The 26,583-nt window shown below is 38.6% G+C and overlaps 2 protein-coding genes across 5 annotated transcripts in view; one reads left to right on the top strand and one right to left on the bottom strand.

The window, feature by feature from the left end:
- The first annotated feature begins 847 nt into the window (after window positions 1-847).
- tgif1 (TGFB-induced factor homeobox 1) lies at window positions 848-7,595 on the top strand. Its single transcript, XM_084102672.1, has 3 exons — window positions 848-1,074; window positions 3,114-3,343; window positions 5,952-7,595. Exons 1-3 carry the CDS (start codon window positions 1,059-1,061, stop codon window positions 6,525-6,527), a joined length of 822 nt encoding a protein of 273 aa, XP_083958798.1. The 5' UTR covers window positions 848-1,058; the 3' UTR covers window positions 6,528-7,595.
- Window positions 7,596-9,178: 1,583 nt separating this feature from the next.
- dlgap1b (discs, large homolog-associated protein 1b) overlaps window positions 9,179-26,583 on the bottom strand; it is a 150,949-nt gene continuing 133,544 nt past the window's right edge. For all 4 annotated transcript variants that reach the window (XM_084102779.1, XM_084102777.1, XM_084102778.1 and 1 more), the window contains 6 exons: window positions 24,766-25,151; window positions 23,828-23,910; window positions 16,665-17,080; window positions 14,704-14,795; window positions 14,362-14,514; window positions 9,179-13,016 (listed from right to left, as the gene is read on the bottom strand). In XM_084102779.1, coding sequence (XP_083958905.1) covers window positions 12,807-13,016; window positions 14,362-14,514; window positions 14,704-14,795; window positions 16,665-17,080; window positions 23,828-23,910; window positions 24,766-25,151 — 1,340 coding nt within the window. In that variant the 3' untranslated portion in view covers window positions 9,179-12,806. The remainder of the gene's footprint in view (window positions 13,017-14,361; window positions 14,515-14,703; window positions 14,796-16,664; window positions 17,081-23,827; window positions 23,911-24,765; window positions 25,152-26,583) is intronic.

The raw sequence follows: 26,583 nt of genomic DNA on the forward strand, positions 1-26,583 counted from the left end.
GCAATCAGTAATTTCTTAAAAAAATACAGTTGTGTTATTTTTAATAGCCTACAGATACGACCAACTGCTGGGTTGCATGTATGCATGCCGCGTCTAAAAAGTCTGAGAAGTCAATTAAAAACTGTAAACATATTGTGCAAGAATTGTTAAAGTAGTTTCTAATGTGTTCTATGTGCTCTGATAAAATCAGAAATCGTGTCATCATTTAAGATTGCTGAGGGCATTGTATACAGCTAATAAGAACCGCGTTTTTAAACGTTCTAAAAGAATCATGAATGGAACCGGATATTCCTCAGGATTCTCTCAAGCTTGCAACAGCATCATGGACATCTGTCACCTGAAATAAATGCCGCATTGCACCTGATAACACATCAACACAATCCTGCAGCAACACTTTTTTGCAATTTTTTAAATCTCAGTGAAAAATACAACACACATCCAAAAATACTGCATTGGAGTAGGGCGCCTAACAGAAGTATGCTGATGAAAGCAAAGCAGCCCCAAATATATCCCTGCCATGTGTCTGCCTCTTCGTAATGTTAACCTACATTCATAATAAACCAGCTTCCTGTGTCTCTGCCGCAGTCATTAAAGGGAAACGTGCAGGAACTAGATCCAATTCAATGTCCAAAACACGTCTCCACAAACACATCCCTCGCGCTAGGATCTATCTCTACACGTTTTAAGATTCGAATGGGTTTGTCAAAAAGCTCTTTTTCGGTCTCTTTTACTCCTTTTTGTGTGTCTGATGTCAGATTTTTCCCTCTTGCCCTCGGAGGGGGAGGATCTAACCGCGTTGAGTCACGCAGCTGTCAAAGATAGCTGTCACCCAGTTTCCACATCAAACACACTGAATGAGACGCGCAGCCTGTCCCAGGTACCCGACAATGTGTTGCGTCTCCGACAAATGAAAAACGCGCTCCGCGGCGATTCCTCGACAAAAAGAAATATTTCTCTCGACACTTCGTAACAATCTGGAATATTACAGTTGTGTGTGATTAAACCGAGGAAGAATCGACCTCCTTGTTGCCAACGTGAAAAGGGGAATTTTGACGGACATGAAGACCAAAAAGGGTATGTTTCTTCTCGATATGGGTGATATAGCGGCGATATATGTTATATATTTTTATCGGTGATTGTAACAAATGGATAGAACTTGTCGATGAGGGTTGAACAGAAAATGTCTGGCATCGCATGCTATTGTTTTCCGCTGCAGACAAAACAGCCTTTTTCTCACCATGTGCTGGCGGGCTGTCACAACGAGCCGTTTCGCGTTATTAACACGCATGGGTTTTATTCACAATATATAAGCTTTGATTTGTACAGACATGCTTATATAACAGTTGCATGTATTTTAGATGTTTTAAAGTGTTGTTCCACGAACCAGTCTATAACTATAACTTTAAATAGTCTTAAAGGTTACTATTTTAAGGGTTTTGTCGTGCATGTTTAAGTGTGTAAATGCCTTCGTGTAATAGTTGAACTTATTGGCTTGGGAAAAAATGTTCACGCGCTCAGAGTTTCTCATAACACTGACTCAAGTTTTGTTGGGAAAATGAGGGAAACTTTCCAAGTTTTTTGGGGTTTTTTTTTTTTTTTTTTGGGACGATTACTTTGTTGCTTTCTCAGCATCTGAACATTTTGTCGCGGTGTAAAATGTGCAACAATAAATGCTGACCTCCTTTTGTGAAGTTTGTGTATTTCGCGCCGCTTCCTCGAGGCGACGCTTTCACATTCCCTCCGACCTCGTGTCTCTTCACAGCACACAATAGAGCCCGAGCTATTTTCTGTTATTAAGTTAATATTTCTCATATATCATGACGTATAACCACGTAGAGAGTCGTGTCAGCCTTTTATCTGTCACCTGGCGTGATTTCACACGTTTTAATCTTGTAAAAAGTCGAAAAAACAGAGTTTGAAATGTCCCACAAACGACATTCTTTTGTTCGGTCTTGAGATTTGCAACAGGTTCCCCTCCCCCTCCTCCTCCTCATGTAGGCCGACGACAAAGTTACTTTTTATTACTCCTCTTCACATGTTCAATCGTTTTCTCACACAACATCACAGATAAACGTGTACGTGATTTAACTCGTTTCGTTTTTAGTTGAAGTCCCACGCTCACACTCGAGCTGAAGTTGGGGAAAGTTTTCTTTCACTTGCAGAGTGCTCATGAACTAAAAGTCCCCTTCAGCACTCTGAGTGAAACGTCTTGTTGACAAACTAACCGGTTTATGATACTTGTGATCAAGTGGTAATGATATTCAAGTCATCATCATAAGCAGGAAAAGTTGTAATATCAGCACTTAAATAGATAGTCAGACCAAAATCATAACTCTGTCATCTTTTACTCACCCTCATGTTATTCCAAACCCCCGCATTACTTTCTTTCCAGAAAAGGATTTGTTTGGCGGAATGAGACTCAGTCATGATTCACTTTATTTTCTTTTTTCATACAATTAAAGTACGCAGTGATTGATGCTGTCATTCTGCCTTTGTGTTCCATAGAAGAAAATCCTACATGCTTGAGGGCAAGAAAACATTGACAGAATTTTAGTTTTTAGGTGAACTGGCCCTTTAAGTGAGGTTTAAAACAAAACATTATGTTTATCCAAAGTTTTTCTAGTTTTTGTGAGTGTATTTACAGTGCTCGGAAATGCACAATGACACCCAGAGTCTGTGATGCATCCACTTCATCCATGAATCACATGGCTTTGCTTGACAGCAGGGATGTGACACATCAGCTGCCACACACACTCTCTCTCTCTCACAGACGCACGCTTATACATGCATACAGACGGCCAGGCGCTGCCGTGTAGTGTTTGCAGTTGGCATTTTGGAGGGGAGAGACTGTGTGTGTAAGATAGGGGGAGGAGGAGAGTCCTTTGCAGGGGTTGGGGGGTTGATGTTTGACTGGGTGTCTTTTGTCTTCCTTCACACACATGGGTACACACTGATTCCAATTCCCTGAATCACACTTATTGACTGGTAAAAACACATTGCTCATACATCAACTTCACTTCATACTTTTCCTGGTTATCGAAGCCTTTTTTTTTTGTATAGAAAGAAAGAATAATGTTTTTAAGTGGCGTATTTCTTGTCTCGTATGCCTACAGGTGTGTTGGCGATGTCCGGTAGCGAGACGGACGACGAGGACAGTTTGGATGTGCCTCTTGACCTCTCTTCAAATGGAGGAGGGTCAGGGAAGAGGAAGAGGAGAGGAAACTTGCCCAAAGAGTCAGTACAGATACTCCGGGACTGGCTCTACCAACACCGCTACAATGCTTATCCATCAGAGCAGGAAAAAGCCCTGCTGTCCAAGCAGACCCATCTCTCCACACTACAGGTACTGAACATCTATAGAAGTGTGTATATGTGGACTAGCACAGAACTAAAAAAAGCCCCAAACAAACAAGGGAACAACTGCATGTAATACAGCTTTAAGAATAATCAAAGTTCCCATGGTAATGAAAAACTGGAATATCAGGGAATGTTAAAACTGTGATTTCCAAGCAGTATTGTTTTATATATTAATGTAGCATTTAATAATATTTCCAATTAGCTTTATTTTTTATTTTTTAAGGCAAAATTTCAGTTTGTTTTTCATCTAATATTTTTATTTTATTTTATTAAAGCTTTTTTTTTTATTACCAAAAACAACTTTAATAGTTTTAGTTAACAACACTGTTTTCAAGCCTGGAAAAGTCACACAAAATTATGTTGTATACATTTTTCTAGTTTTAGTTTGTTGTGAACTATTTGATTGTTTAGAAATTGCTCATAGTGATTGCAACATCTAAAATTCTGTATATAAAATAGATTACACAATATGACATATAACAAATTGACTGGAAAGTCATGTAAATTCATTGGCCAAAAGGTTTGGGATCTCTGAATAAAAATACATTTGAATGACTCAAAGCAGTTTCTTGAGTTATGCTTCAGAAAAGTTTCTCACGACTGCTTGTTTCTGTCAAGAATGCGAAGGGGAATTTTTCAGTTTTCTGCTTTGTTGATCAGTAATATATTTATATGCTTCACTGGAGAGCAGTTAACTGTCATCAATGTCTAGTTCAACTGACATTGTGTGAAGGAAACTGAAAGGTTCAATGTCAGAAATAGAAGAGAGCCAAAAGAAATACGTCAGAGAAAGAAAAAGTCAGCTCTTTTCGCTAGCGCTACTGCGTTTAGGATCACACGTTCTGTCCCCGCTGAGTTTTAGCGTCATATAAACAACACTTCCTGTGAATGCAGTCAATGGAGAGAATTCCTGCGGACAGATGAGTGAATAACTGTTTTGAGTCATCTGAGATGTAGCCACATAGAGAGAAAGAGAGGGAGAGAGAGGGAGAGAGAGACTTGCTCAGACACTGGGCCAGGAATTTCCCCTGCGCTCAGCCAGCTGTCTCACTAACAATAGGGAGACACAATACACACACATTAACATAGTGAAGACTACCAGGCTCAGGCGGACCGTTGGATACACAATACAGCCCCATTACCCAGAGAGCCAAAGAGGCTTCTCTTCTGAAGAGACTCACTGGAAGACAATACAGGAGCATTACCATACTGAGGACTGCATTTTGAAAACGGCCCCTTTAGATACCGAGAAAGAAAAGTTAGAATTCAAGTTATTTCATTATGGCATAATGTGTGTATTGGGAAAGTAGGCCAGAATAGAATTGTAAAAGTCAAAACAGCTCTGAAACAGCTCTCTATATATATATAATTATTTACAATTATTAAATTATATATTTTTAATTTTTAATTATAATAATAAAAATGTATATATGTGTGTGTGTGTATATATATATATATATTAATGATAAATAATTATATAATATATATTATATTATTTATAATTAATTATATATATATATATATATATATATATATATATATATATATATATATATATATATATATATATATATATACACACACACACACACATAATTAACATTGATTTTTTGTTCCTTGCTTAATAGGATTCACTTTAGATCTGCAATGTAAATGATCAGTTACCTGTGGTGCATTATCTACATTGACTAAAAAGGCCAGTGGAGTTCAATCGTTGATATAAACTAAAGGTGTTAACAGTCAGTCATTACTAACGAAGTAATTGGTGTTTTTGTAGAGATGCACACCGAAGTCACTTGTGTTTTCTATACCCTGAAATGTTGGATTTGCATTAGAGTAGATCTCACACCCCCTCAGGTGAGACTCGCCAGAGCCGTGAAAGATGCAGCACTATTAGCATGATTAAGGCCTAAAGCCCTTAGGCCCAACAAAGAGCCCAATCTGAGGGATAAAGGTGAACTGTTACTTAGGTGATTGAAAGGAATCCTCACCGCCAAAGCTTCCTGCTTTCAACTGCCAACTCAGCTTTTTAAAAGAGGAAAAACAAAAATAGAGGCAGAGATCCGTCACATGTTAACTCAATACAGCCTCACGAATTTCCATTTTAAACTTGAGCAAGACAGCGTGCAAACAAAATGAACAAAACAAAAGGTTTTATAGGACTATAGGCTTTGAACTTTGAAAGAAAATAACAGGTGGTAGAAGTTAGAGATAGAATTTGAGGTTGTTCATCCTGTAAGAAACTAACAATATTATATATATATATATATTTTTTATTATAATGCTTGAAGTTTAGTTTCTTATTTAATAAAAATTCAATTTAAGTTAATAAAAGTAACTTTAAAAAAAATATATATTTCTTTTTATTTTCTGGCTTTAAAGAACATTTCCAAAAAAGTACATATTAAATGATCTACTACTTCATTATTGGATTGCAGGATATATGTTAAATAAAAATACTGATAACAGGATCTACATTTTTAATACAGTATGGTAAGACAATTTGTGATTGTGCTTGTGATTTCAATATATGATCGTATCTGCATTTAAGTATTAGCATTTTGATGTATCATAATCTGCTCTTCTCTGCGCAGGTGTGCAACTGGTTTATAAACGCCCGGCGACGACTCCTTCCCGAGATGCTCCGGAAAGATGGCAAGGACCCCAACCAGTTCACCATCTCGCGGCGGGGCAGCAAGGGTGGCGAGATGCTCAGCGACAACTCCCAGTCCCCGAAACACGGTCTGCTCGCCAACGGAGAGGACCGCAACAGCTACGAGCCCGGCTCGCCTCACTCGACCAGCAACACGCCCACTTCTAACGGTTACCCCAAAAAAGCCCTGTCCCCAAAAACACCCCCCTCGCCCGGACCCGTCTTACCCAGACCCTCCGTCATCTGCCACACCACCATCACCACGGGCACGCAAGGCATCGGCTCGACAACGCGCCTCGGCGTGGAGGGAGCCACGGAGCTGCCGCTCACAGACGTGGCCGGCCTGTTCGGGTGTCGAGGGGAGGGTAACGTCAGCCCCCAGAGCGGCCTGTTCAACACCCCGCCGCCCACCCCGCCCGATCTCACCCAGGACTTCAGCGGCTTCCAGTTGCTGGTTGACGTGGCGCTGAAGAGGGCCGCAGAAATGGAGCTGCAGGCCAAACAGCTCCTCGCCTGAAGACAGAAAACACGGATGGATGAATGAAAAAGCTTCATCGATGTTTGTTTCTTGCCCCGCCCCCCTCCCAAAAAACTTGACTGAGCAACAGAAAGCAAACAAGCATGGCCTGATCATTTCTATTTTTGGTAAATGTAAATCAAATTGATGAGGATTCCTTTATGTAAAGCATTTCAAGGTGCCTTGGCAGTCGGTTCTTTTTTTTGTATTCCATTTCTATGTAAATAAATATGTATCTTTTCATTTTGTACACAGGGGACCAAAACCAAACACAGTAATACGACTTCCTGTCTTTCCTTCTTTACAAGAAGACGAGCTCTTCTCCCATTCCTCATGAGTCTTTCTTTCTCGTTTTCAGAGATTCGGCTCTATGATTGTCGATTTTTGCCTCATTTTTAGAGAACACGTCTGATATTCTGCCTTGTTTTTTTTGCACAAAATGGCAGGTCATCTCAGTATCTTATCAACTCTAGCTTTCTCTCCAACAGACTCTAATCACTACTGCACCAGGTCATTCTGTGTCTCATAGATGTTCAGTTTTTTGTATTGTTTTTTTTTTCGTTGTAAAATTTAAAATGCTGTCATTAGTATGTTTCTCTTTTTCCTTTCATTACTCTTGAGGGATATTCAGATGTAGCAGAACTATAGTCTGAGATTTCCTCTGAATACTCAGTGTAGAAACGGCCAGTGAATGTGCCCACATGCTCCCCACACCACCCCTAAACACACACACACACACACACACACACACGCACACACACAAATACACACCTTGGCCAAGTGAGCTGGAAGAATGAACACTACATGAATTGTATTAATTTTTTTTATTTCTTTTTAGTTTTGTTTTTGTTTATTAAGTTGAGACCACTTTCAGAGGATAAAAAGAAAGAATGGTTTTATGTCACCAAATATGTTGATTTCAAGGTTTTGGGACCTTAGACCAGTGCATTTTCAGTAGCCAATGTGACATGATGCCCAATGATGTGACTTCTCCTCCTTACTGTGCAATGTATGTGGCAAATAGGGGTCACACGGTGTTTAAATAAAGTTTTGTTTTCTACAAAATGAATCTTCTTTCTTCTGCTTATTTTTAACTACATTGTTCGATAAGTGTTTGCAGTGGGAAAATGGAAAGGTTCTTATAATCAAGGCTGTTTTTGTTTTGTTTTATCATGGGATCATGGGAAAGATTAGCCTTCAGATGACATTTCTTTCCAGTAGTGTTTGAAAAATGAAATAACGTGTAAGGTCAGACAGAAAATGTAGATTGCTTTCATAAAGCGGAAGCCAGCATCCAAACGTGATTTATACCAATCCAACACTGCCCTACCTTGACATCTCGCACATATTAAAGGCATGTTCTTACAGGCTATTGCTAAATCATACTGACATTCTTCTGTGTGTGTAAGCTTCACAAGAACGCCAATTAGCATAATCCTGCATTTAATTAGCGGTAGCTAAAACCAGACGTCAACGATGGCTTGCCAATGGCGTCTGTGTGAGTGTGCATGTCTGTATCTGAGCACAGACAATAAAGACGGATTAGCGGGGACACGTCTGTCCTGGATATTCAATCACGCTCGGTTAGACAGCTGTTCTTTACTTTAGACTTCTCACTCGGCTGAGATCCAAACAAACATCTCAAAGGGTCATTGGTGTAGTTGGCAACAAGTGATCAAAGTGATTAGCAGCTCAAAGCGGTTAATTAACCGAACACCTATATTTAAAAAGACATTACATTCTGATACTAAAGACTTTTTGGATGGAAGGGATGTCTCGCACATATTAGATGAGAGTTTATCTGTTCTTTGGGTTCATCTAAGAAGCCTGAAGCTGTCCACTAATAAGAGTCAAAGAAGATCTGTTCGCCCACTCAGGCCTCAGGCAATGATTTTAAACTGAAAGGCTGTTTTCAACTCAGAGTAAAATATATATAAAAAAGCAATTGTGAGATATGAAGTAAAAACTGTGACGTGTGAAGTTACGTAAAATAAAGTCACACTTACGAGTCGCAATTGTGAGCTAGAAAGTCACAAAGACGTAGGCGGAATAATAGTGAGAAACGTTTAAATAAGCCAAATTCGAGATATGTCAACTGTGAGAAATAGTCAAAATTGTGCAAAATAAAGTTACAATTATGAAATCACAATTACTAGAAATAAAGAAAATGAGAAGCATCTTAATTATGAAAAATAAAATTGCAGCTGTGACATAAAAAGTCAATTGTGAGATGTCACAAAAGTAAAAAAAAAGAAAAAAAGTTGTAATTATGAGAAATATGATGCAATTACTAACTGCCATAATTGTCATAATTAAATCAATCAAAAATAAAAAAAGCAATTTTGACAATTTTGAGTGATATTGTCACAATTTGAAGAAATAAAGACAATTACGAGAAAGTCGCAATTACTAGAATATAAAGACAATTATGAGAAACAATGTCAACTGTGAGATATAAAGTCTCATATACGAGAAATAAAGTCGTAATTGTGAGTTATGTGTGAGATGCAATAGTGATATCAAGGAAATGTATAAACAGGCTTCCATGTAAAACAGTCATTTATCTCTGGATCTGTTCTACTGGATAGAACAAACAGATTTATTGAACATTCAGTGCTATACATTTATTTGAAAATGAATCACTTCATGGCTGTGAGCATCTGTAACATTTTAATGATCAAAATTTCATACACGTGCCATAACATCAACAGTGTAGATACAATAAATACAAAATGTAAGTAGTAAGATATCCTTAGATGTAGGTTACATTTACAATGAAGAACATTCATGTATTTACACACAGTCATTTTGATAAAGTTTATGCTTTTACAAGAACAGTAAATACACAATTTCTTGCCTTCATTTCCCAAAATATTGTGGTGAGTGCACCGTCCACAGTTTGGCAATAAAACATAGTCTGATTTTCTTTTATTTGGGAAGATAAAACCCTAAAAAGCCTGGACTTATTATGTTGCCAGATATAAACCAATATTTTAATTGATAAGGTATAATCTCCAGTATCAGACCTCTTCATGATACACACACACACACACACACACACACACACACACACACACAAGTTATATAGTCTCCCCTGAGGCTATGTTGTGCATGACTATTATATATTCATAAATTAAGGCCGAGCGTTTAAACATCAATAATATTTCAAACAAACATTAACCACAGTAGAAGGGCTCTAGTGCATAATAACGGGAATGAAGAGTTTAGTTAAAAAGATAAATACTACAAGGATCAAACCAAAGCCAATGCAACTGAACTGTCTATGAAAATAGAAAATGGCTGCACATTGGCTGCTGGGAAATTAATATCAATATATATTTATAGTGATGTGTCTATCCACAGTGAAATATTTAGAGCAAAGAAAAAAGAAATAGCTCTGTTTATTTAACATATTTAACAAGTGCAAATTAGTATTTGTTATTGAAAAGTATCAGAAAGTGCAGTTAGGATTTGACTAGTATTGAGTAACTTGTCAGTGCAACTATGATGCAGCGCAAATCAATTACAAGAGCAGCACAAGAGTGTGTGAATGATTCAACGGTTAAGATGGGTTTCATTAAATAGAAAAATTAATTAACTGCTGGTATGTGCTCTGCTTTGATACATGTGTCTACTTGCACTTTCTTCTTAGGGTTGCTGAAATTATATACATCTAAGTATAAATAAAAACAAAAGAAAGTAGCTGATCTATATTACAAAGTATCAACTGTGCTACATATCGGTTGGGGAAAAAAACTACGCCTTTAGGAAAATTAGGAAGCACTTGGGTACATGCACTTGATGTGGAAATAACACAAACACACACATACACACTTGGTTGAGGATACAGACTATCATGCTAACTAGTGATTATAAATATAATGAATAAATTGCCTGTCACAGTTGGTGTTTTTACTAAAAAAAAAAAAAATGTATTACATTTATAGAGTTGTGGCATTGCAGTGTTAATATTTCAAATGATACTTTTAAGCATTATTGAAATTCAAAAGCTATGGTAAAGAGAGAAATTGATGTCTGACTGTCCGTTTAAATGCGTTTCGTCTGATCTTAAATAACTCCCTCATTATAAAATAATGATATTTTACTTTATATCCATTTATACAAACATTTATACAAATATAGTGAGCTATATTAGTGAGCAGTCAGGAAGGCGTCTTATAATTCATCATTTATATATTTACAAAATACGCATTTTTTAAAACTATCTAATGTCAAGCTTAACATAACAACAATGGGGCGTGATTTGACTATTTGTCTGTCCACGCTGAACGGAAAACCGCTAAGCAACGTGACACAATCACAGCCAATCACATCTTTAAAGTACAGTAATAAAGAGCAGAATGGGCCAATGAGATTTCACAGTGGGCGGAGCTATTCAATGCCACAGAATTAGAAAATGTCCTGTCGGTTGTTGTGGCTGTGGCTGGCTCGTTCACACTGACAGCGATTTTATTGCTGGAGGAGTTGCTAGACACTCTCATGTCGAATTACCTTGCACATGACACCAGAAATGGCTTTGTCTCAACAACAAAAATGTACACGCATACACAAATTGTACACAGAAAATTATGGAAGCCATAACTAAGTAAAAAAGACAGTTGTGAGATACAACTTTCTAGATCATAAGATATAAAGTCATAATGTGAGAAATTACATCATAATTGTGAGAAATAAAGTCGCAATTCACGATATAAGCTTGCAATTATGTCAAGTCAGAATTACGAGAAATAAAATCTCAATTGTGATAGTTTAATTGTGAGTCTGTGATATATAAAAGCCAATTATGAGTAATAAAGTCACAATTACGATATAAAGTCGCAATTATCACTTACATTATGTGGTCACAATTACGTAATCATTAAGTGAAGTCACAATTAGGAGAAATAAATCTCGTGATATATAGTCTCAATTGTGATATATTAATTGTGCGACTGAGATATAAAAATGCAATTGTGCAATTGTCACATTTATGATATAAAGTCGCAATTAACATTTAAAATTGCAATTACATTAAGTAGTCACAATTGCATTAAATAAAATATCTTCTGATACATAGGATCACAATTGTGATATATTGTTAAGACTCTGAGATCTGAGAAAAAATAGTCACAATTATGATATAAAATCGCAATTATAAAATAAAAAGTCACTGCAATTGTGAGAAATAAGTTAACAATTCACTGGACACATCCACATCACACCACCATATGTATATCACCAGAAATCTGAAAATATCTCTGAAAATAAAAGACTTCATTGCTGTCAGTGTGAACGGGGCTTAATGCTGAATGAAATCCCTGACTGCCCGTATGTAATGTTTCATAACGTGGACATATGAATGGCTAATGAATCAGAGGCGTGAAGAGTGGTTTGTTCTGACAGTGCTTCTGTCAATGACGTGAACGCGTTGAGTGGGGACTGATAAAAGTGTCACATTTGTCAGATACGATGGACATCTATGTCAGTCAAACAGGTGAGTGGCAATGAGAGATAGAGAGTGGACAAAACAGGAGATAAGATGGTGCGAGAGGACGGGAGAGGACGACCGAGTGGGAGGTTGAAAAATATTCTCATAGAAGAAGAGAAGAGGTGGGTTTTCCATTCTGTCCCGAGATACTGAAAACAGAACGACCTCGCCCGGTCTCAGAGGTGCAGGGCGACACGTGAGAGAGTGTGGCACATGTACAGAAAGCCTGACACCCACATGTATACATACATACACGACAATCAAAGCTACATTGGCCGTTGAAATCTTCAGAAGTGATCGGTATGTTGCCCTTTTTAGAAGTTAGGTTCTCTTTGAGAACACAAGACATATGGCTCTTACACGGTAACCGCAAAAACTACAAAATAAATAATAAAATTCAGTAATGTGCAATATTTGGGTAGTAATATTAACATACATGATAATATGCTGTGTTTTAGGCATGAATATATATATTTATTTATATTCATATATATATATATATATATAAAATTGGTTATTTTAACAATTAAATATAGTGTCTAATGGTAATATTAAAGTCTTTGGGAGTTTAACAAGGGCGCTAACAATGGCAGGACAGAGGAAGAGAGTAAAATTAAGTCAGGAATACAGTAGAAGCCCACAGTGAAGAAACTCTCTTTTACACAAGAAAAAGGAGTGATTATGTTACAGCTACCCTGCCTTTGTCATTCAGTGCTATTGTGTTATGGTTGGAGATGAGTGTGTGTGTGTCTATTAGGCTTCTAAGCACCCGGTTTTCAGTGTGAAAGTGTTTATAATCGTGTTTGGGCCTCTGGGATGTATATTTCAATGCTGTCGGCGCAATCTGTGGCAGAGTTCTGGCGCTGAGAGGCGGCGGCACGTTTAGCCGCTAACAGCCGCTTACGAGCCTCCATCCGCTGGGAGCCCTCCAGAGACCGGTCTCTCACTAGCATGGGACCCTTCCCCGGCTTCCTGGGTACTGGAGGGGGCACGCGCTTCTCCTGGACATCAACGACAAACTGGTTAGTGTCACTCCGCGATGTAACACAACACAGCTAATGCATGCAAATGGGGGGGGGGTCATCTGTTGGGTCATCTGCAATATTTAGTCGTGTTTGAGTGCCAGGCATCAGCCAAATACATTAAGTGAGCGCTCAGGGGTGGCAGGGCCATTACGGAGGGCCGTTTTCGTCAACTAAGAGTTCAAGCCATTTGGCATGAGGTAAAAGGGACCTCTGGATGTGAACCACATGCAGCGTGCAAATGGGAGCATCACCTCAAAACCCGATCACTGTCAAACACAGAATACATAAAATAATAAGAAGTGAGCAAAACAAATCAGATAATAGCATAACGCATGCAACATTCATAAATGTAATAAGATAAACATTCAAATAAAATACTAAACGAAATAATGAAGCAATTGATCTTAAAGGGATAGTTCACCCAAAAATGTTGTCATCGTTTACTCACCCTTATGTTGTTCCCAAACTGTATGAGTTTTTTTTTCTTCTGTTGAACACAAAGATATTTTAAAGAATGTTGGTAACCAGACAGTTGACGGCACCCATTGACTTCCATAGTAGGAAATAAATACTATGAAAGTCAATGGGTGCCGTCAACTGTTTGATTACCAGCATTCTTCAAAATATCTTCTTTTGTGTTCAACAGAAGAAAGAAACTCATACAGGTTTAGAACAACATGAGGGTGAGTAAATGATTACAAAACTTTAATTTTTGGGTGAACTATCCCTTTAAAGTCAGAGTACACACCATATTTAACTGGATGCAAATACAGAAAACTGTCCGTTCAAAACATTGTGCTGAAAGTTTGAATTATATGCTGGTTGTTATTTTCTGTGCTATTCCATTAAATAGGGACTGGGTCTGTCAAGCTTCAAAAAAGACACAAAAGCACCATAAAAGCATCGTTAAACTAGTCCATGCAACTTGACATCTGCCCTAGCGCTCCTTGGGTTGTTCGTAAGAATTTATGAGAGAAGTAGTTAAGTCTGATTCACAAACAAATTTGTGCTGTTTTTGTGCCCTTTTTAAGCTTGAAGGCCTCAGGCTTCATTATAAAACACATTGACCTGTACAATTATTCAAAACTTTCCTTTTGCATGCCACAAAAACAACAAAGGTTCCACCCTTCACAGGGTCATTTTTAGCTTGCATCAAATTAAATATCACATCTACTCTGACATATATTGAACAGTTTCAATAAACCAACCATGCAGCATCTTAAGAAATGTCATCGCAAATTGCTTTGTGTCAACTGTGGTATTCTTAGCCATTTTAAGAGAGTGTGTAATGCATCTGGATTTGTGATGTAAAAATCTGTACCTTTCTCTCAGGAGGCTCCAGCGTTCTCCAGTTGTTAGCTTTCAGCTGGTGTAGCTCATCAAACTTCAGACTGATGTTCTCAATGGACAGCTGCAGCATATCCCAGAATCCTGCCAGATCTTGAGACACGGGTCGCGGGTGGGCGTTGGGATTCTGACAGCGAGAGAACAGATTATACACAAAACATCTGTTAATTGGGGGTGGGGGGTGGGGCAATATCTAACTAAGTGATACTGATTTGTCTTATATTAATGCTACTGAGGCTAACACAGCCACTCGCGGGCGGAGTCACCAAGTGTCGCTCTGCTCTGATTGGCTAATGGATGTGTGCTTCATACATACCAAGTTTTCTTCACAGAGCTCCCGGAACTGCTGAAATTTCTGCGACATCAGCAACTGAGCGCTCCCCACCGCACTACGAATCTTGCCGAGGACTAAACACACACACAAAAAGAGAATCAGCTGTTGTAAACAGAAGTGCAGTAAGTAGCATGAAAAGTTGATTAGCACAGTATGAGAAACTCTATGTAATAACACAGCAGTGAATGTGTGCGTTTGTGTTGCAAAGCAAGTTAATGTTTAAATGCTGTCTCTTTGAAGCGAGAAGGGGGTCATAAATATCTAAGGCTTGGGAACTTAAATGCAGGAACCAGAGGAGCAGGGGGAGTGTTTACCATGCACACCAAACAAACACCAGCTAGAGCCAACGAGCCAAGAAATTCACGCACACACATACAGAACAAGAGTGCGATGTAAAAAGATAGATTGAGAGTGAAAGAAAGTAAATAGCATATCAGATTACCAAACAAGGGCGAATTCTCTTAAAGGAAACTAATGTTTGCCATGTGGGGGTCATTTAAAGGCTTCCGCCTTGGCCTGAGGAGTGACTGCAGCGTGTCTCTGTGGATTGCAGTTTAAACAGTGATCTGACGAAATGAACTCGCTCTGTTTAACATATGCAGCAGCAAGAGACCATATGGCAAACAATGTGCTGTCATAGGACACGGAGATTAGCATATTTTATGTATTCAGGGAAAGAGGGAAGGGTTAGAGAAGAGAGAGTGGAAGGAGACAGATATAGAAACTGAGAGGAAGAAGAAAATATACAGAGAAAGAGGGAGCGAAAGAGACGAGGGAGACGGGTGGCTCCCTGCTGGTAGAAATGTCTGGTATGTGAGAGGGAGACAGACAGGAGATAGATGAACAAGCAGGCTTTGTGAGTGACACGAAGACGGTCACTGCGCTGTGTGTGTGGGTGTGTGTGTGCTTGAGCGGGGAAAAGGCGGGAAGTGGGAGAAAAAGACACAGGCTGGCCGGAGGTAACCAGACTGTGAAATGACCTTGTGCACTGGTAGTTTTGTTGAAGTGGCTGATTATTCTTCAAACGACTTGCACACAGACTGTACAAATGTCACTCTAAATATAGTTTTGCAATCAAATGACTACTTGACTTTAAAAATAAAATAGTGGATTTGGAAATCCAGTAATTTATCTATAATAACCATTTTGCTTCAGTTACTTTGCTATATGTCTTAAACTAATTCAAAACCTAGTGAGTTGACTACCTAGAAAGAATTTTGGGGGATCAAAGATGCATTTAGAACATTCAAATCGAACATATGAATCTCCCAAAAAAGTGCTGTTGAACTGAAAAATGTAACTGAAAATAAATGTAACTGAAATGTAATTCTGTCATAACAACTCTCAGAGTGTTTGGCATGGTAATAGTATGAGAATGTTGATAAATTTGGTCTGGGCGAAATAGATCTGCTACGCTAGAGCAAGTACGGGACTTGTTACTGCCAATACATACAAGACACGCTGCTGTGAGCAAGACATGCTGCTACTCTTCAGTATAACATACATGAATTACCCGTAGCAGATCTATACAGGTGGAGCTGGGGAAGGTGGAGGGTTTCTGAAAGCGCACTGCACTGCTAAGGCAAATGCATATGCAAGTATCTAAAGGCTCATTGGCTACTGATACAGCAGGAACCAATCAGCCGTGCCCTATAGAGAATGATATGATTGCAAGCGTTTGAGTTTAGGACCCATTAGCCTGCGCCATCTAGAGTTTCATTACAGAACTTTGTATTGCTGCTGAATCGAACATTCTAAATGAGTCTATAATGCCACAAAATGCTGTTGAATCAGATGTTATAAATTAATAATTAATGCCGAAAAATGCTGTTAAAACAAACATTCTAAATGAGTCTACTTCCCAGATCTATAATACATAAAAATGCTGTCTAGATGGGCAGCCTACTACGTTTTTTTAGGGTCATTATCTCAGAGTTACTCACTGTCTTCCGGTAGCTCATTCTCTCGCTCATCCTGTTCCATCTGTTGGCACCAGCCCTCCATCCTCTCCACCTCTGCATGGAGCAGCTTCAGAAACCAGCGTCCGTCCTGCGGACACACAGAGACTGACACTTCACTTGCGTATTCCTCCTCCATGGCTCCATCCATCCAGGGGACCGGCGGGGGCAGAATGGAGGGGTCGAAGCCCACGTCAGTGAAGTCATCCTGGGTACAGGCATGGTAGTGGTTCCCAGAGCCCTGGATGCTGACAGTGGAAGTGGATGCATCCTGGGACGGCTGGCGGATAATGGGCCCCTGGTGGGTCTGCGTGAACTGGTCATCGCCGAGAACCTCCAGAAGATCAAGATCAGCTTGAACGGCAGTGGTGACGCTGTTAGAGCGTGTGACTCTGCGGTAGCTGGAAAGAAAAGATGAATAGTGTAGTGTATAGTTTGTGTTTGAATCATTTAGCTAAATGTACATCTAATGCTGAGAAACAATGTTGACACAAACTTTTCTAGTGTGCCGTTGACAATAACAAAGACTAGATAAAAAAATGTGCATCATAACAATAATTTAACTATTTTAATTAAAACATACTGTTGACAAAAAATATGATGGGAAATATTAACACTTTATTAAGGTTTTCAAGGACAGTTTCATAAAGTGAAAAAGTTTGGTTCAGTAAGATTTTATTAATGCGTTTAATGTGTTTAAAGTCTCTTCTGCTCATAAAGGCTGCATTTATTTGATCAAATATACAGTAAAAACAATAATATTGTGAAGTATTATTACAATTTATAATAACCATATACATATACATACATACATACATACATATATATATATATATATATATATATATATATATATATATATATATATATATATATATATATATATATACATACAGTGAGGAAAATAAGTATTTGAACACCCTGCTATTTTGCAAGTTCTCCCACTTGGAAATCATGGAGGGGTCTGAAATTGTCATCGTAGGTGCATGTCCACTGTGAGAGACATAATCTAAAAAAAAAAATCCAGAAATCACAAAATATGATTTTTTAACTATTTATTTGTATGATACAGCTGCAAATAAGTATTTGAACACCTGTCTATCAGCTAGAATTCTGACCCTCAAAGACCTGTTAGTCGGCCTTTAAAATGTCCACCTCCACTCCATTTATTATTCTAAATTAGATGCACCTGTTTGAGGTCGTTAGCTGCATAAAGACACCTGTCCACCCCATACAATCAGTAAGAATCCAACTACTAACATGGCCAAGACCAAAGAGCTGTCCAAAGACACTAGAGACAAAATTGTACACCTCCACAAGGCTGGAAAGGGCTACGGGGAAATTGCCAAGCAGCTTGGTGAAAAAAGGTCCACTGTTGGAGCAATCATTAGAAAATGGAAGAAGCTAAACATGACTGTCAATCTCCCTCGGACTGGGGCTCCATGCAAGATCTCACCTCGTGGGGTCTCAATGATCCTAAGAAAGGTGAGAAATCAGCCCAGAACTACACGGGAGGAGCTGGTCAATGACCTGAAAAGAGCTGGGACCACCGTTTCCAAGGTTACTGTTGGTAATACACTGAGACGTCATGGTTTGAAATCATGCATGGCACGGAAGGTTCCCCTGCTTAAACCAGCACATGTCAAGGCCCGTCTTAAGTTTGCCAATGACCATTTGGATGATCCAGAGGAGTCATGGGAGAAAGTCATGTGGTCGGATGAGACCAAAATAGAACTTTTTGGTCATAATTCCACTAAACGTGTTTGGAGGAAGAAGAATGATGAGTACCATCCCAAGAACACCATCCCTACTGTGAAGCATGGGGGTGGTAGCATCATGCTTTGGGGGTGTTTTTCTGCACATGGGACAGGGCGACTGCACTGTCTTAAGTAGAGGATGACCGGGGCCATGTATTGCGAGATTTTGGGGAACAACCTCCTTCCCTCAGTTAGAGCATTGAAGATGGGTCGAGGCTGGGTCTTCCAACATGACAATGACCCGAAGCACACAGCCAGGATAACCAAGGAGTGGCTCTGTAAGAAGCATATCAAGGTTCTGCCGTGGCCTAGCCAGTCTCCAGACCTAAACCCAATAGAGAATCTTTGGAGGGAGCTCAAACTCCGTGTTTCTCAGCGACAGCCCAGAAACCTGACTGATCTAGAGAAGATCTGTGTGGAGGAGTGGGCCAAAATCCCTCCTGCAGTGTGTGCAAACCTGGTGAAAAACTACAGGAAACGTTTGACCTCTGTAATTGCAAACAAAGGCTACTGTACCAAATATTAACATTGATTTTCTCAGGTGTTCAAATACTTATTTGCAGCTGTATCATCCAAATAAATAGTTAAAAAATCATACATTGTGATTTCTGGAATTTTTTTTTTAGATTACGTCTCTCACAGTGGACATGCACCTACGATGACAATTTCAGACCCCTCCATGATTTCTAAGTGGGAGAACTTGCAAAATAGCAGGGTGTTCAAATACTTATTTTCCTCACTGTATATGTATATGGTTATTCGAAATTATATATATATATATATATATATATATATATATATATATATATATATATATATATAATATATAAAATGAATAAATGGTTATTATAAATTGTAATATATATATATATATATATATATATGCATACTTTTAAAAATGTATATATTTTATTCCTGTGATGGAAAAGCTGAATTCAGTCTTCAGTGTCAAATGATCCTCCAGAAATAATTATAATATGCTGATTTGGTGCTCAAGAGACATTTCTTATTATTATCAATGTTGAAAACAGTTGTGCTGCTTAATATTTTTGTGGAAACTATGATGTATATTTTTTCAGTATTTTTTGATAAAAATAAAGTTCAAAAGAACAGCATATATTTGAAATGTTTTAACATTATAAAATGCTGAATAAAAGTATTCATTTCTTTCAAATAAAATCTTACTGACCCAACCTTTTAAATTATAGTGTTATGTTGATTTTTTGTTGTATGATGCTAAATAGTTGGATTCATAACAATGGATGAATATGATGACAAAACATTGGCAAAAGTTGAAGAACATTTTAATCATAAAACAAACAAATATGATTAAATTGTTCCCAGTTACGAAAAGTAAAAAAATATAAAAAAAAATATAAAAAAATAAAACGCTCCAAATGTATTTACGATGTTAAAATAAATTACATTAATTGGGTTGCAATTTTCTTTTGAGACTTCCTTCTAAGTAACTGTAGACTATGATATTGAATACAAGCGTAACAAACACAGACACACACACACATCTCCTCTCCTTTAGGAATAGAGAAGGATAACATATCAAAGCGATCTGGCTTAGATCTGCTACTCTGTGTTTGCCTGGTGTATGTGTGTGTGTGTACTGGAGAGGTATGACACCTGCTCTATTCAGATGCACTGAAGCACACTGACATCTCTCACCATACCCTGAGTGTGTGTCGCCTCTGTGTGTGCCCGTGCATCTGAGCGTTTTAATATTGAGTTATTGGAAGGCACACAAAAAAAAAAAAATAGCACATACAGGCCATAAACTGCTAGGATTTCTTTAATCTTTTTCATGGACTTCGGTGTTTTTATCCATCCATCTAGTAATCTGCGTCTGTTCTCCTCCACTACATTTCTGAGTTCTTATAACTTTTTGAACCATTTGTTTTCCATTAAAGACCATTTTAGATTGTGTGTGTGTGTGTGTGTGTGTGTCAGAAAGGCCTGTTTCATATCAGCTAACTACTTCCTGTAGAGAGGAAGAGAGACAAATAAAGGGTGCGAGAGAGAGAGAGAGAGAGAGAGAGAGAGAGAAGAGAGAGAGAGAGAGAGAGAGAAGAGAGTATTCATTTCTTGTTCCGCTCACATGGTAGTAATCATTGCCTTCTGTAAATCATATCATAAGAAAACGTTTGTGTGTGTGTGTGTGTGTGTGTGTGTTCATGTTCATAGTTAAATGTATCTATGGCAGACAGTTTTACAGCAGATTCTTTTCACATCTCTGAGCCTGAAATATCTGTCATTATCTGTCCCCAAAACATATCTGGACACAGTATTGTTCATGTTCATATGATGATCTAAACTTGAGAGAGTAGTACAGACTTCATACATACATACACTGATATCAGTTTACCGGTGTACAACGACTGGAACGTTTGTAACAGCCATCCAATCAGGCTGAATCTTGATATTCCATGTATGCATGAGACGGTCTGTGATCAGAGTGGGCTTGACGTTTGAGGCTGAAACTAACCTATGGTGCACTCAGTGCTTTACATATTAACTAAAGCTATCAATAGACATGAGAACACCCACACACACACTCATGCTGCTTCTAGCAGGGGTGGGCCGCATGGTAAAGCCACTAGGACCACCACAGCACCAAAAACTGTGACAGGGAAGACACCAGGGTCAGAAGTCGACTTTAGTTTTATTAAAAGACAATATGTACTTTAAAGAGCAAATTTACCCTTATGATGTTTTTTTAATCTAATTCTTTCCCATATCTACCTATCTATCTATCTATCTATCTATCTATCTATCTATCTATCTATCTATCTATCTATCTATCTATCTATCTATCTATCTGCCTGTGTCTATCTATCTATCTATCTATCTATCTATCTATCTATCTATCTATCTATCTATCTATCTATCTATCTATCTATCTATCTATCTGCCTATGTCTGTCTGTCTGTCTATCTATCTATCCATCTATCTATCTGCCTATGTCTGTCTGTCTGTCTGTCTGTCTGTCTATCTATCTATCTATCTATCTTCGTCCGTCTGTCCATCCGTCCCTTTGTCTGTCTGTCTATCCATCCATCCATCCATCCATCCTTGTCTGTCCGTCCTTCTGTCTGTCTATCTATGACAAGTGTTGGAGATCAACAGTTTGTCAATATGTGTTATCAAACATGTCTGACTACATGTTGTACTGCACCTCCCTAGAGCTAAAAAAAGTCAGGCGTAAGTGGTTTGGGCCACAGCCACAGGGGAAGACAACTCATTCCTTAATTCCCTTCGTTCCTACTGCACAGAGGAAGAAAAGAGTGTATGACACGCTAAATGAGTCTCTGCATACAGTTCAAGGGCTCTGACTTCAGCAGGAAACAAGAGCAGACCTGTGCTAGGAGAGCTGTCTGTGTGTGCGTGTGTGTGTGTGCCGATGTTTTACAGCTGTATTCCCTCTCAGTTACAAAGGCATGCTTCAGCAAAGTCCAAATACCAGCGACCTGTGCGAGTGTGTGTGGGTTATGTGTGTCCCTCTCTCACTGTCTAGGAATCTGCTGCCCTCAACTCCTCAACGCTGGCAGTTACCAGCCACAACCTCCAATATCTTTAAAATATGTGGGAAGAACAAAACACTTAACTTGGTTAAGGTATTTATCTGACAAAATAATTAGGGTTAAGATGTCCCTAGGCCGGACATCACTTTTGGCCACTACTGTACATGGGCAGCAACCCAGTGCTCAACGCATCATACAGTGCTACTCACATGGGAAAGTTTGATGTTAGCATGTTGCTAAACTAACAACACAACACTCTAAGATAGTAAAACAGTCCAATATTAAATTCCAAATTGTAATACTTATCAATATTGAACAAAAATAACTTGTATACTAACTAATATTTCAATGTTAGTATGTAGTTAATCTAACAATGCAATACTACAAATAAAAATGTATAAATGCTGGGTAAAATAGTCGAAATATTTTTTAAACATAACATAACTGAATGAAATATATTTAAAAACAGTGTTTCGACGTCAACACATTGCTAAGCTAACAACAATACTCTAATAAGCCTAAAACGCAACATACAGAAATATTGGGTAAAATGGTCTATTTTCCAGGTTTACCAAAAGCTTTGGCTCAATTCTCAAATTAGACTTTTTTCTCTCAAAACAACAAGTTCAGATCTCCTAACAATTAGTTTCTTGTTCACAATTACATCAGATTTGAATTTCTTATTGATGTGTTGTGTTTTGGCACGTGTGCAAAAGAATAAGTACAATTGTCTACAATTTGCACAATGACTAAATGCACATGGCTTGTTGATCAAAACCGATGAGTTGATTCTCAGTGAAACTGTCAAACTCTTCAACACTTCTAAACATTCTTTCATTGTGTGAGCCATCACATGCAAAATCCAATCCAGTCAGTGATCAAAACCTGCCAGACATGATATATTCCATAAATATTAAGATGTGACAATTGCACTTACTGTTTAGAGAATGTGTGAGTGAGAAAAAAGTGTTGAGAGTATGTCTGAGATGCCTCAAAACGCTGTCTCTATAGATAGTTCGCTGGGTTTATAAGCAGAGCAACTGACTCTGAACATAACTGACCTTCTGTAAAACTACTGTTTACACACAGTATGCATATGTGTGTGTGTGTGTAACATTTGTTCTGGCATTTGATCTGTACTCTTGGGCAGTAATTTAGCTACGAGATGTGGATTTTACGATGCTTTGGCTGGACCTATAGCTGAACTTTTAGGGGAAAACACACAGAGACTGAACATCTAATGGCCCTAGCACTCTCTCTTTCACTCTACCTCCTCCTGGCGTTATGTCCCTCCCTCTCACAGGGTGCTAAAACAGTGACATCTGAGGGTGCGCGAGTCAGAGAAAGCAAAAGAAAGCAGTCGAGAGAGAGAGAGGTAAGACAGGGGGTCGATATTTGACCATGCCTGTGACCCAGCAGCCTGCCTTGCTTCATAATGGGCACAGCAACAGATGGCGGTGCACGAACACACAGACACACTCGCATACACACAGAGCAGCTGTCTCTCTGCCTCCCACTCCTTTACCCTTTCAGAAGGCCCCAGTGTCCAAACCACCATGATAGGGACAGCTGTGTGTGTGAAATAGAGAACGGGAGGGTCTTTGTCACAGGAACATGTGCTTGAAATGACATCTCTCTCTCTCTTTCACTTTCTTTTCTCTCTCTTCTTACAGCTTCCATTTTTTCAGAAGCTTCAATAGTCATTATCCTCACATCTGTAATGTTTTCAGTGCCTTTGTCTTGTTTATATGAGCACATGATTGGAGATAAAGGCTAGAGATGTAATGGAATATGCTGCTACTGGGGTATGTGTGTGTGTGTGAGAGAGAGAGAGAGAGCGAGTGGGTGTAGATAAACTTACCTGCTCTCCTCTTCTACTTGAATGCCGACAGACTGAAACTTGCAGTGCACTTCTGATTGGCTGGCTTCCTCAGGACCGTCAACCTTAACACAGACACACACACACACACACATTCAATATGGAGGCTGGGTGTCTACAGTACATTTTGAATTGTTATTGTTAAATGTACTACTGTACATTTGTTGTTGTTTGTATTTGAGGCCTTTTTAAATGGTCCTTTGTGAATATTTTAGTACCAAATGATGTAGGTGTAAAGCAAGTGATCAGAAATGTGCAAATTGTACACTTTATTGATGCATACTCAATAATCAGATAATGTACTGCAGATAAAAAGGCTGTGTTCCCAAACTTAGTACGCTACCTACCTAAACAGCATATTTGGGCATCATAGCATGTAAAATACTTGCGCATACTCAATAACTAGAGAATACACTGCAGACAATGGATGTGCTCATAAAAACGCTCATAAATGTATGCTGAGTTTCTAGACAGCATCCATTGGGTATCATAGTGTATACTACATAGATGGCTACTCAATAATCAGAGAATATACTGCTGATTATTAATGACTAGACAGCATTTATGGACATAGTGTACACAGTCTTAGAGCATACTAAATAACTCCAGTATATACTGTAAATAATGCCTGGCTGAATTTAAAATAGCATACTGGCATACTAATCTTACCATTTTTGCCAAATCTTTGTGTGGCAGAAATAGTAAGAGCAGTACACTATTCTGAAGGTTTTGAGAGACAGAGACAGTATTTTTCCACATACACAAATAGTGTGTTGTTTCTTTTCTTGTAAACTGAAGTCGTGTAAACACTTCTGTGGTTAAGCTCATATTTTATTCTCTGTTTTGTGTTTTCTTTGTTAGTTTAGTATTGCTAGCCTGTAACCCTATAGGCAACGCAGATGTGATTGTGTGTGGCCAACCTGTATCCCTATGGACAGGCACTTCCTGAGGGCATCTTTCTTAGCGTCCTGTGCGATGCGTGTTACGCTGGTGGCGCTGGCTGTGGTGATGGTGATGGTGCTGTTGGTCACATGCTGGCTGGCTGGGCCGTGGACTTGAGCGTTCGCTGCCTCAATGGCTGCCGTCAGGGCCTTCATGCTATCGATGCTCTCAGTGGAGTTGCTGAGGCCCGACTGGACCGCTGCTAAGGCCCGGTTTGCAGGGCCAGCACCGGTGAGCTCATTGTAGGCATCCTGTGCTGATTCTGTGCTGCTCTGGGCTGTTATAGAGATGTATGGCCTGGTGGGTGTTGACCTGGGTGGGACCGGGGGCGGAGTTTTCTTGTAGGTTGTTATACATGATGATACTGTGGAGTGGGAGGACGTGATAGGTTACTAAGTGACACAGCTAAGTAGCCCATTCATCAATTGACAATTTAGTTAAATTTATTTAATAGTCAAAATATAACAAGATAATAATCGCAGGTTCATGATCTGAAAATGGACAAAAAGACGTGGAAGTAAATTTAGAGTACCATGGACTTATTTGAAGTACTATAGAGAACAATACAATAGAATACAAGCACAGCAGAGACGAGTAGAATACAGCAAAACAGAGTCAAGTTCAGTGAAGTTGATGGGATTAGAATAAAGTTGCATACAGCAAAATAGAGTAGAACAACATTGGGAAGAAGAGAATAAAGTACAGTATAACAGAGTCAAATAAAGTTGAGAAGATTAGAATTAAGTAAACAGAATAGAGTAGATTGGCATATAATAGTATAGAGTTAAAGTAAAACAGAATTCAGTAACGTAGAACATAATAAAGTTGAGTAAAGTAAAAGCAGAAATAAATTACTGTAGAATAAATTAGAACAAAGTTTAGTGAAGTACATTAGAGTACAATGAAGTTGAGCTGAGGAGAACAGAGTAGAATAAAGTTGTGTATAGCAGAAAAGAGTAGAACAAGGTTGAGTAAAAGAGAATAAAGTACAGTGGAGTAGCAAAATATAATAGAGTAGAACATAAGAAAGTTGAGAATAATAGCCTAAAGTAACCTAAAAGATAATAGAATGGGGTTGAGTAGAGTTTGAATAGAGTAGAGAATAAAGTACAATAAAACGTTTTGTACAGTAGAATGGACTGGCGTATAATAGTATAAAGCAGGGTTCACCAATCTCGGTCCTGGAGGGCCACTGTCCTGCAGAGTTTAGCTCCAACCCCAATTAAACACACCTGAACCAGCTAATCAAGGTCTCACTAGGCATACTAGAAACTTTCAAACAGGTGTGTTGGAGCTGGTTGGAGCTAAACTCTGCAGGACAGCGGCCCTCCAGGACCGAGATTGGTGAACCCTGGTATAAAGTAAGAGTAGAACATCATTTAATAAAGTAGAGCAGAGTAAAGATAAGTAGAATACAGTAGAATTACACTTTTGAACGAAGTACAACAGAGTTGAGTGGGAGAGAACAGAGTGAAGTAGAGTAGAATATAATACAATAGAGTTGCATAAAACAGAATAGCGAATAGAAGTTTAGTATAAAAACAAATAGAGCACATTAGAATAGAATTGAGTAGAATAAAGCATAAAAAAGTATAAGAATGCTGGGTAAGCATTTTTTGGTCAGAGTGTAGTAGTGTGCAGTAAGGTAGAGCATGCTTTTAGAGTACAGCACTGTAGAGTTGCAGAGTAAAACTACAAAAAGAGTTTGGCATTACTGTCCCAAAATCCATCTATTTCTGCTCTCTCTGTTCTTCCTGCCTGTATTGCTTAGAATAGCACAGCTGCTGGAAAAGACT

The sequence above is a fragment of the Abramis brama genome (genome assembly GCF_963993115.1).
Source record: "Abramis brama genome assembly, chromosome: 24".
Taxonomy (NCBI): domain Eukaryota; kingdom Metazoa; phylum Chordata; class Actinopteri; order Cypriniformes; family Leuciscidae; genus Abramis; species Abramis brama.